Raw genomic sequence first — 12,638 nt, 5'->3', positions numbered from 1 at the left:
TAAATATAAAATGCTAAACCATAAAACTTCTAGAAGAAAACAAAGGCAAAACATTCTCTGACAAAAACTGTACCAATGTTTTCTTAGGTCAGTTAACCAAGGCAATAGAAATAAAAGCAAAAGTAGAAACAGGGGACCTGATGAAACATAATGGAGAAGGAAATGGCAACCCACTCCAATATTCTTTCCTGGAGAATCCCAGGGACAGAGGAACCTGGCAGGCTATAGTCCATGGGGTTGCAAGAGTCGGGCACGACTTAGCGACTAAACCAATCAAACATATAAGCTTTTGCACAGCAAAGGAAACCATAAACAAAATGAAAAGACAACCAATGGACTGGGAGAAAATACAGGCAAATATCACTTTTATGTGGAATCCAAAAAAATGACACAAATGAATTTATCTATGAAACAGGATCACAGAAATTGAGAACAGATCTGTGGTTGCCAAAAGGGAGAGGAGGTGGAGGAGAAATGCAGTGGGAATGTGGGGTTAGCAGATGCGAACTATTATATTTAGAATGGATAAACAATAAAGTCCTACTGTATAGCAAAGGGAACCATATTTAGTATTCTGTGATAAACCATAATGGAAAAGAATATTTTAAAAGAATGTCTCTCTATATATCTGAACCCCTTTGCTGTATAGCAGAAATTAACATAACACTGTAAATTAACTATACTTTAAAATTAAATATATCCAAAATAAATAACGAGTTATGTGAAAAATGTTAAAAAAAAAACCAACATCCATATACATCTTAAACTGAATTCTGAAGTCTATAACTAGAATTTCCTCTCTCTTTGGTTCATCACTTTGCCAACTTTGCCCTTATTACAGTCTTTTCCTTCAAAGAAAGGCAAATAAGATTCTTGGCTTTTAATTAAGAAAAGCCTTAAGTGCCATATTACCAGTATTACTAAAGTACAATGGGCTCTGTTTCTGTATGTTGAAATACAGGTGATCATGCAGTTTCATGAAATATATATGATTTTTATTGGGCTTTAAAAAAAGAAAAAGACTAGCCTGCCATAAGGAGAGAGATTTCGCTAGGGTTAGGGAAAACCATGACAAATTGAAATGTAGAGAATTTCTTAAAGATATCACACTTTCAGGAAATCAAACTACACATTAAAGTGCACTTCTGATTTTAATCATAGCTCCTACTGACTTCCACTGAGGTATGGAAGAGGAATAAAACCCCATATCTACATTCTAACACAGTCCCCTCAGTGACTCTAGGGATTTTGATTTGACATTCACTGTCATGTTTTAAGGGTTGGAATATTATGTCTGTAAGGTTATTTTCCTTCAAAATAAAAACATGCTCAAGATTGTGGCAACAACAACAAAATCCTCTAACCAAGTAACTATTTCATTTTCTGTATGTACACACCAAGTCATGTACCACGCAGGTCGTCAACCCCAAGGAAGCAGAATGACATGCATCACTCACCTATCTTGGGGAGGGGGCCCACTGCATCTTGGTGTTGGAGTCACCAAGGAAAACACAGCAGTCAAGTACTGGATGGAACAACACTACCTCCACAAAGGAGAGACAGGAAGATCAGCTTCAGTAGTGAACTTTGGTCCCCAGTGGCCAGCAGTCTCTCCTGATGGCCAACTCAGGGTGATTGGCCTATGCTCACAACTGTCTCACTACGGTGAAAGGAACCTTGATCCTTCTTGTGGAGTCTGAAATACTGAAAGCTGGCAGTATGCCTGAGGGCCACTGACATACAGGCTTAAGCAGAACCAAGGAGTTCTCACTGTGCCTGAAACAGGGAAAGATATTCCCATACAAAGTGATAAACCCAGTACAGGCCGTGTGGATTCCCTATCTCTTCATAAGGAAGAGTTCTAGGGCCAAAGCCCATTCTTTTGTAGCCATGCGTGCGTGCCAAGTGGGGGTGGAAAGGCTGCAGGCAGGAGACTGCTTTTTCCAACAGCACTTTTCCCTTATTTGTAGTTTTCTAGAAGATTCATCTCTCTCTGCTCTTAGAAGTGATTCTGCATTTCTCTTAGTGACTCCCTTCCAGTGTTCAAGGCAATTGTGACAACTATATGGAGGAGAGCATCAGTTTTGAGTCAGGCAGAGTCAGGTTTAAATCCTAAATTCACTGAACAGCTGCTGATGTTTGGCATTTTCAACCTTTGAACTGGGATTATTGCAAGGAATAAAGTGATTACAGATGTGAAAGTATGTGGTTCCAAGAAGACGGTACCAAGAAACAACTGTTGCTTTTCTTCCTGTATATATATATAAACTTTTTCAAAGGCTAAATAAAATTTTATAATCAGAATAAGACTTTGAATATGGCTATTTCATTCCAGTGGCAAGGATGGCACATTCAGGCCCTATTGATAACCCTCAGGAAAGCCTTTCAGTATCCACTCTGCATCATCTGAATGACTGCCACTGCCACCAGCTATTTTCCCTTTGTTCTATTTTTTCCAGGTTCAATCTACTCTCCATTTTGCTACTAATTTAATATTCTTAAATGAAAAAAATAAAATTAAAAAAAATTCTTAAATGATACTTTCATGTGTCACCTGCTCAAGACATTCATATTATAATCATAGGATGAAAGAACTGAGAGGAATTGTAAAGATCATATGGTCCAAGGAAAGCAAATGCCAATTCTCTTCAGCTGGTGGTAGCCCCCTGTAGTGAACATTTTGCAAAGGATTCTGAGACTCAGCACTGGCTTATCAGTTCTGTAGTTGATTAGCAATGTCTGCCTCAGGTATAGAAAGGTACATGACAGCATATACACCATTTATTTCCTATTCTTAATTAAGTCCTCTTCCTTTAGCTAATTCTTGTGATCTATCTTCATCATTTAAGCAATATGTGAATAATGCTACTCCTTCATTTTTCAGTTTTAGACCTGATTATTTTTACTTCTCACTATAAAAGATGAGGATTAAGCTTATTTTTTACTTCCCTGGTGGCTCAGACAGTAAAGCGACTGCCTACAATGCAGGAGACCCGGGTTCAATCCCTGGGTCAGGAAGATCTCCTGGAGAAAGAAATGGCAACCTTCTGACTTCAGACTCTACTACAAAGCCACAGTCATCAAGACAGTATGGTACTGGCACAAAGACAGAAATATAGATCAATGGAACAGAATAGAAAGCCCAGAGATAAATCCACGAACCTATGGACACCTTATCTTTGACAAAGGAGGCAAGGATATACAATGGAAAAAAGACAACCTCTTTAACAAGAGGTGCTGGGAAAACTGGTCAACCACTTGTAAAAGAATGAAACTAGAACACTTTCTAACACCATACACAAAAATAAACTCAAAATGGATTAAAGATCTAAATGTAAGACCAGGATATAAAACTCCTAGAGGAGAACATAGTCAAAACACTCTCCGACATAAATCACAGCAAGATCCTCTATGACCCATCTCCCAGAATAATGGAAATAAAAGCAAAAATAAACAAATGGGACCTAATGAAACTTAAAAGCTTTTGCACAAAAAAGGAAACTATAAGTAAGGTGAAAAGACAGCCCTCAGATTGGGAGAAAATAATAGCAAATGAAGAAACAGACAAAGGATTAATCTCAAAAATATACAAACAACTCCTGAAGCTCAATTCCAGAAAAATAAATGACCCAATCAAAAAATGGGCCAAAGAACTAAACAGACATTTCTCCAAAGAAGACCTACAGATGGCTAACAAACACATGAAAAGATGCTCAACATCACTCATTATTAGAGAAATGCAAATCAAAACCACAATGAGGTACCATTACACGCCAGTCAGGATGGCTGCTATCCAAAAGTCTATAAGCAATAAATGCTGGAGAGGGTGTGGAGAAAAGGGAACCCTCTTACACTGTTGGTGGGAATGCAAACTAGTACAGCCACTATGGAAAACAGTGTGGAGATTTCTTAAAAAACTGGAAATAGAACTGCCATATGACCCAGCAATCCCACTTCTGGGCATACACACTGAGGAAACCAGATCTGAAAGAGACACATGCACCCCAATGTTCATCGCAGCACTGTTTATAATAGCCAGGACATGGAAGCAACCTAGATGCCCATCAGCAGATGAATGGATAAGGAAGCTGTGGTACATATACACCATGGAATATTACTCAGCCGTCAAAAAGAATTCATTTGAATCAGTCCTAATGAGATGGATGAAACTGGAGCCCATTATACAGAGTGAAGTAAGCCAGAAAGATAAAGAACATTACAGCATACTAACACATATATATGGAATTTAGAAAGATGGTAACGATAACCCTATATGCAAAACAGAAAAAGAGACACAGAAATACAGAACAGACTTTTGAACTCTGTGGGAGAAGGTGAGGGTGGGATGTTTCAAAAGAACAGCATGTATACTATCTATGGTGAAACAGATCACCAGCCCAGGTGGGATGCATGAGACAAGTGCTTGGGCCTGGTGCACTGGGAAGACCCAGAGGAATCAGGTGGAGAGGGAGGTGGGAGGGGGGATCGGGATGGGGAATACGTGTAAATCTATGGCTGATTCATATCAATGTATGACAAAACCCACTGAAATGTTGTGAAGTAATTAGCCTCCAACTAATTTTAAAAAAAAAAGATATAACTAGATGCAAATTATTATATATAAAAAAGATAAAAAAAAAAACAAAAAATACTTCTCACTATAAAAGATGAGGATTAAGCTTATTTTTTACTTCCCTGGTGGCTCAGACAGTAAAGCGACTGCCTACAATGCAGGAGACCTGGGTTCAATCCCTGGGTCAGGAAGATCTCCTGGAGAAGGAAATGGAAACCCACTCCAGTATTCTTGCCTGGAAAATCCCATGGATGGAGGAGCCTGGTGGGCTACAAGTCCAAGGGGTCACAAAAAGTCAGACATGACTAAGAGACTTCACTTTCAAGCTTATTTTAAACCGTGTCTGTTGAACATACCTATTTCTTGTCCCTCCATATACTAAACAGCTTTATGCTATAATTTTAGCAATTTTGAAGTTTCATATTTGCATTATTATGAATAAATGTCATTCACACCTGAATCACATTAGATAATTACTTACAAAATTGTGTTCCCCAATATTTATATACATTGTGTTTTTATTTGTAGTTTTCTGTGTATTTATCATTAGTTCAACCCCAAACTGTCCTGTTACTGTGTAAATTTCCTCTCAGCATGTTAAAACACACTTGGTAGTCTATTCATTTAATCTTCTTATAGAAATCACTTCTGAGACTTTTCAGTAATCTCTAGCCAAAGACCAGTAGGAACACATCTATGGTTGAATGAGTTGAGTTTACTACTCATTGCAGCAAGAGAAAATACACACCAGGCGGAATAGTAGGGTCTCAGCATATAGCCTATGAGAAAGGACATATAGGTTTGGGGCTGGTGTTATATGTTTTGGGGGATGTTTTAAGAAAACAGGACTTTGCCTTAGATTTGAATATTGTCAGAAAGTGAGGGTAATCCTATGAATGAGTATCTTATTAAAAAAATAAATAAATAAATAAATTTTATGGCAGAAAGAGAAAAGACTAGATTGAGGCTAAAGCTATAATAAGCAAGGAAGACCAGGAGACGGGAATACATGATATTTTGTGGCTTGGACAATGTTCTTGTTTGTATCTGTGACCAAAGACAAATACAAAGTGGTCTTGTTTTTGTCTATGATCATAGAATGGTCTTGTCTGATGGTGATTTTCTGTGAAATTGTGTTCAACAGAACACCAGCTGTGAGGGCCAGGTCAACTGCCAGATATCAGAAGCTGCTTTTCCCTTCTCAGCTTTCTGATCTGTTGCAAATTGGGTCTAACTTCTCTACATGTACACTCCCCAGCTTGGGAGCCTTACTCACCATCTTGGTGACTCCCTTTATCTCTCTCCTATGTTAGATCCTGTATTCCATGAGTCTCTTCTATTTCTCTTTGACTTACTCTCTTTTTGTGGGAAGGGAATATCATTCACCTTTCCCTGAGAAAAGGTGGATGGAAACTAATCTTTTAAGACCAGTGTGTCAGAAAATGCATTGTCAGAACACCTTGCATATCGAGAAATATTTTATCCTCACTTTAGCTCAACAGATAATTAATAATTTTACTGGATATGATATTTTAATTGGAAATTATTTTTCCTCATAATGAAGGTATAGATCAATTGTCTTTTATTGCACTACTAAGACACTTGGTGCCATTCTCACGCTTGATTCTTTGTTTGAAACCAGTTTTTCTTTTTTTCCATGCTGGAAACTTGTAGGATTTTTTACTGCCTCCCAAAATTTAAAATTTCACAATGAAGTTCCCACTTGTGAGGCTTCTATTTTTAGCCATCGTACTGGACACAGAGTGGGTTCTTTGCATAAAGAGACTTATGTTTTTCATCTCTGAAACACCATCTTAAATAATTTCTCCAAGTTTGTCCACTTTTATTTTACTATTCTCTCTCTGGGACTTCTATTATCCAGATGTTAGACCTTCTCAAAGAATCCTTTTAATTTTCTTCTCTTTTTTTTCTCATATTTTCCACTGTTTTGTTTTTCTGACTTGCTACAAGGGAAATTTCTTCCACTTTTTCTTCCATTCTGTTATATTTTAAATTTCCATAAGCTATTTTTCTCCTAATGCTTATTTTTTATTGTACCCTTATGCATACTTCATATCTTTTTTTAATCTCACCAAAGATATTAATAATAGCTTTTTATTTTTTTCTTCTCTCTGAAAATTACATTTTTCTGTTTTTGTGCGTGTGTGTTTTGTGTTCTTGTTTATTTTTTCTCTTTCTTACTAGAAATTTTTCTCATCTATCTGGTAATCCTTAGCTATCAAGTTATATTTAAGAGAGTACAATAAAGCTAACTGCATGCTGTTTCTGATGATGAGGTTTGCCACTATAGACTTATCTCACTTGACACAAATATATAAGGGATTTCTCCTGACCAAAGAAGAAATTGTGGTAGCATGCTCACAAGTTGTTCATATTTTAGTAAAGAAATGCTATTTATATTGGACTACTTCTAGCTATTAAGTCCATAAAATAACACTCATATAGCATAGAACAGAAATGAAAATAAAAGTCCTTTTCTGTCACTGACTTCAAGAAAAGTCTATGCTTTTGTTCTAGTTCAGTTTCAGGGGGAGACTAACATCCTCTTTGAACTTATGACTTATAATTAGCCCAGCCATGGTCCTACGCTGACTGGCGGTACTTGAAAATAGGAGTGGGTCAAGCCAGTCACTCCCAGTCTGAACATTTCAGACTTGCAAGCATTCCAAAACCAAAAAAGATAAAAGATAAGCATGAAGGGATCAGGCTATTCTTCAAAATTTGTTTCCCCCTAGGGACAACTGTTTGATTCTCTTAGGCCTTTGACTGTAGAGACTCTCCCAGAATTCCACAGACCTCATGAAAATTTGAAATATTTTAGAAAAACAACAGCCTTAAAGAAACTGAAGTTCACTGATACAAAGTAACTGGGATATTTACAACAGAATATGCCTAATTTCTTAATTTTATGAAAGTAAATGTTTGTTCATGTATTAAAAATGTCAGGAAAAACAGACACCAAAGTATTAATGCTGCCTCCTGATGAGTAGCATCTGAATGTGGAAGTGGGGAGCAAAGATGTTTAATTTCTCACTTACTTTTTTCATTTTTTGTTTCAATAAATGCACAGTTTTAAAAAATATATCAAATGCTACTCTATAAAAATCAAATAAATAACTAAAATGAATAAGCTTACAAAACATACTATATATACAGCTTAGGGGCTCGAAAATAATGGTCAATTACTTTACCTCGGTACTAGAACTTAATATTAGAACTTTGATACTTGATCAGTTTTTCTCTTCTCCATTAGTGGAAACTTCAGCTTAATTCCAGCCTAGTCCCCAGATTACCTTAGAAAGATTTCCTTTGGAAAAGATGTATCAATCAGGTTTTCAATTTGGCTTCAAGAAGTAGTAGAAACTCAATTACAGTGGCTTAAGTAAATAGGGGTTGCTTCATTCAAATAATAAAAAAAATCCAAAGATAGGCACACACCAAGCAGTTTCACATAATGAAAAGTACAGAGCCTCTGAGCTTTCTTGTCTTGTCATCTTTAACATGGATGTTTTTTCTCCAAGGTTACAAAATGGCCATTAAGCCTTTGGGCATAAGATCATACAGAAGCGAGGAAGAGCAGAGAGCAAAATGCACATGGCAGCTGACTTGGCTGACACTGTCTTCCTAAAACAGTCACTTTTCCAGGAGCCCCTCCAGATTTCCACTTACATTTTATTGGCCCACCCTGGCTCTTATCATCACCCCCCAACTTTGAAGGAGTTTGAAGATTTTTGGATATACAGCAGCTCTGAACAAAACTGGGGTTCTGTTAGTAAGGTCAAAGTGGAGGATAGATATTGGCTAGGCAGCCAGGAAGCTCTGCTACCAATGGTTCACCTTGTTACCTCTCTCACAAACAAAGCACACTTAATTCCCTCCTGAAACTAGAGGGCTGGGTTTGTGGAGAATTGAGAAAATGTTAAAAGGCAGTTATGCAGAGTTCAAAAATGAGTATCATTCACTGTAGTGTTGTTTGTAATTTAAAACATTGGAAAAAACTTAAAATGCCTGAGACCTGAATCCAGGAAAATTTGTCAGGAGCCTTTAGCTGACAGAGGAGTTGATGAGTTTGCTCTCATAGTATCTTCTGTAGAAACTGTACAAGCTTCTCTAGTCCCTGTCAGTGTTCGTGTACAGATTTGCCGACACTTGGGAGCAACATTTGGAGCAGCCTGCTCCTGGGCATCAGTGGCAGAGAAATAGTCAGGGACCAAGATACTTGCTGGACTCCAATCTGTCCAGGAAGAATTAACTCTACTTTCCAGAAGGAAAAATCAAAGTCTTCCTTGCTGGCTTCTCAACTCTTCCTTGAAACCTTCCTTGATTATTCAAGTCTATGTGAAGCTCTCCACTTCCTGACCTGCTGTAGGAATTATCTGCTCATCCAAATCACAAATTCTATATATTATTACATGGATTTCACAGTACCATGTCTCATTGTCCTAAGTCCAGTATGTGCTTCTCAGCAGCTGGCTCTCTGTAGTAGGAGAGGCCGTGGAAAGCAGGATGTCATTGGGCCTCTGTGGGCAAAAGAGATGCTACTGAAGATGCACAGGTTCGTAGGTGTGGAGCATCCAAAGACACATTTCAGCTACTTTAAAAGATCAGTGTGAACTTCAGAAGGATCCTGTTTAGTGACCTTTAAATCACTAAAAGAGTATGATCTTCTCTTCTTGGGACAAATTTTAGCCAATATTCAACTTTGGTGCCTAGAAGTGTATGCTGTCACAGTAGGAAATAAACCACATCAGACTGGAGTCATGAGCTTTTGATGTGAAGACCCAACTCTAAATCTTCTCTGAGTCAAGTATGCAGTCAGCACCCCGATGTAACCCTTCTTGTATCCTTGGATGGTACTCCTTCCCCTTCAGCTGCCACATGTCCTCTTTTTCTCTGCTCTCTTCTCCATCATAAAGAATCTGATAAGTTCATTGCTAATAAGGGAACAACATCTCATAATAAGACGTTCTCTCTTCAAAGTACTTTGACAGAGGACAAAAGCACAAGCTAATACAATAGAAATGTAATGGTGGAATCTCAAGGATCAACAAAAAAGAGAGTTTTCTTTTGTATAACAACTTTCCAGGTACTCAAACTACTACAGAGTAGACAACTATTCTTTTCTTAATAATTCCCATTTTTCCTTATAGTATTTCATAAATGAATTCAGGTAAGTATTGATATAAAAAATATCATTTGAATACATGTTTCCAAAGTGCTGAGTCATTGAAGAGGTAGTAAAATACAGTGTTAAGACCATGGGCTCTGAGTCTGACTGCTGGGTTCACACATATACCACCATGGCGAGGTGCTTAAATGTCTTTGTTCCTCATTGCCATCTGTACAACTGGAGATAATATTACTTATCTAATGGGGTGATTATGAGAATTAAATAAGACTATACACATAAGCTGGAGAAGGCAATGGCACCCCACTCCAGTATTCTTGCTGGAAAATCCCATGGATGGAGGAGCCTTGGTAGGCTGCAGTCCATGGGGTCGTGAAGAGTCGAACACGACTGAGCGACTTCACTTTCACTTTTCACTTTCATGCATTGGAGAAGGAAATGGAACCCACTCCAGTGTTCTTGCCTGGAGAATCCCAGGGACGGGGGAGCCTGGTGGGCTGCCGTCTATGGGGTCGCACAGAGTTGGGCACGACTGAAGCGACTTAGCAGCAGCAGCAGCAGCATACACATAAGCACTTAGAACTTTGTTTAACACACACTCACGCTCTATAAATGTTAGCAACTATTAATGGTAAGGTTTTTATTTCCAAATGAATAAGAAGTAGAATATTTGCAGCTGGTGAATTACAAATCTCTTGCAAATCTTCATATTTCAATTTACCATGACTTTACAAAGAATATTCAGCATGATAAGCAGTTTCCTGTAAGAGTGAGAATCATAATTTGCCCACCATTTTCAAAAGGTTCATGATGGGGCTGACTACAGGACACTGAAAATTTCTTTCTTGTATAATACCTGTTTTAAATTCTGATTTCCAGATTGAAGCTATTCCTAAAGATGATTCTACATTATCTGAGAGAAGGCGAGAACTCCACAAGGAAGTTGAAGTAGCTAAGAGGAATTTAACCCAGCAGGTTAATATCAACTTTCACTTAAATTTCTAAGAATGACTAATGCAAAGCTGTGTTTTTAACTGTGTTCCATGAAACCTCGTTAGTAGAAAAGTCAAAGAGAGTATGATCTTACCCAATATGAGTCTGTTTCTTTATCTCAAAGTCCACTCAAACCCACATTAAAATTTTGGAGGAGGAAAAAAATATGTTTGAGCTAGCAAAAAAAAATTATACAAATTCATGAGAGTTTAAAGTAAAAAGCCTACTGATTCAAAATAAATAATAAATGCATTATTTCACCAATATCCAATTTCAAATTTTGTTTATTCAAAACCACTGTCAACGTAAAACATGCTTTTATTTCTCTTCAAAAATTTACTTGAAAATACAATCTGAATAAGAAAAAGTTCTATGCTATCATGTTTGCACTTTCTTTTTATAAGATAAATACTTGGTACTAAGGCAGCAGAGTTACTTTTTGTGTTTTAATAAAATAAACTCTACATAGAAGATTTTAAAACTAGTCTGAGATACTGGCCTTAGTTCAGTTCAGTTCAGTCGCTCAGTCGTGTCCGACTCTTTGCGACCCCATGAACCACAGCACGCCAGGCCTCCCTGTCCATCACCAACTCCTGGAGTTTACTCAAACTCATGCCCATTGAGTCGGTGATGCCATCCAACCATCATCCTCTGTCATCCCCTACTCCTCCTGCCCTCAATCTTTCCCAGCATCAGGGTCTTTTCAAATGAGTCAGGTCTTCACATCAGGAGGCCAAAGTATTGGAGTTTCAGCTTCAACATCAGTCCTACCAATGAGCACCCAGGTGATCTCCTTTAGGATGGACTGGTTGGATCTCCTTGCAGTCCAAGGGCCTTAGTGTGTTCCTTCAAATAAATACTTTATAATATTTGTGTTTTTCCAAAAGAAAATCCTATCAGAAGCTGAGTCTAAGTTAGTAGAACAGCAACTTGCTGAGGAGAACAAGCTTTTAAAGGAGCAAGAAAACATTCAAGAACTGGTATTCAACCTTGTCCGTATGACTCAAATCAAAATTGATGAGAAGGAGCAAAAATCCAAGGATTTCCTGAAAGCTCAGGTAACTGCATTTTTGTAACCATTCATTAATTACCACAACAGTCCAGGGTAGCCTCATGTTAATACAATGTTCATTAGAAAACTATGACTTTAAGTCCCTTTCAAGTTCAGTGACTACACAGCTTCCCTAAACAAAACTCAACCATGCATTGAAAAACAGTCTCAGGATTCAGCTGGCAACAGTCAACCATCTAAGAGGGGAAAAGAATTAGCTCAATGACAATGAGCAGAGGATTTGAACAGATGACAATTTCAGTAAGAATAAGGTGGGTACCTCCAGGTGAAACGGCTGACAGGCCCAAAGGCACAGGTGTCTGTGATTCACCATCATCCCACAGTCCATCATGATTTACCCAGAACAACTCAGGAGCCACAGCATCAAACCACTCTCCTTCCCAAGTTCATCGAGTCAGCATCATTTAAAACAATGTGAGGACAGTTACCTTTAGTAACTCTTTCACCCTATGCCTTTCCTGGGCTCCTGACCAAGTACCAGAGCTGACCCAGTGCAACATCCCCAAACAAAATCAACAATGAAACAACAGCAAAACAATCTTTCTATCACAGCTAAAATCCTAACATTATAATCACTGATTCCACATAAGGATTGTATCCAGAGACCTTCTTTTAAAAATTATTATGGAGTTTCCCTGGTGGTCCAGTGGTAAAGAATCCACCTGCCAATGCAGGAGACATAGGTTCCATCCCTGGTCCAGGAAGATCCCATGTGCCCCAGAGCAACTAACCCCGCGTGCTGCAACCACTGAGGACTACACACTTAGAGCTGGTGTTCCACAACGAGAGAAGCCACCGCACCACAAAAAACAGCAGCTCCCACTCGCTGCAACTAGAGAAAGCCCACACAC

The 12,638-nt window shown here is 38.2% G+C and overlaps 1 protein-coding gene across 1 annotated transcript in view; it reads left to right on the top strand.

Moving 5' to 3' along the window:
* Window positions 1–12,638, top strand: part of CCDC146 (coiled-coil domain containing 146) — a 144,023-nt gene that overhangs the window by 116,292 nt on the left and 15,093 nt on the right. The window contains exons 10-11 of the mRNA XM_043872043.1: window positions 10,602–10,697; window positions 11,603–11,773. Coding sequence (XP_043727978.1) covers window positions 10,602–10,697; window positions 11,603–11,773 — 267 coding nt within the window. The remainder of the gene's footprint in view (window positions 1–10,601; window positions 10,698–11,602; window positions 11,774–12,638) is intronic.

This window comes from Cervus elaphus, chromosome 18 (assembly GCF_910594005.1).
Source record: "Cervus elaphus chromosome 18, mCerEla1.1, whole genome shotgun sequence".
Lineage (NCBI taxonomy): Eukaryota > Metazoa > Chordata > Mammalia > Artiodactyla > Cervidae > Cervus > Cervus elaphus.
This window is presented reverse-complemented; position numbering and strand designations above follow the sequence as displayed.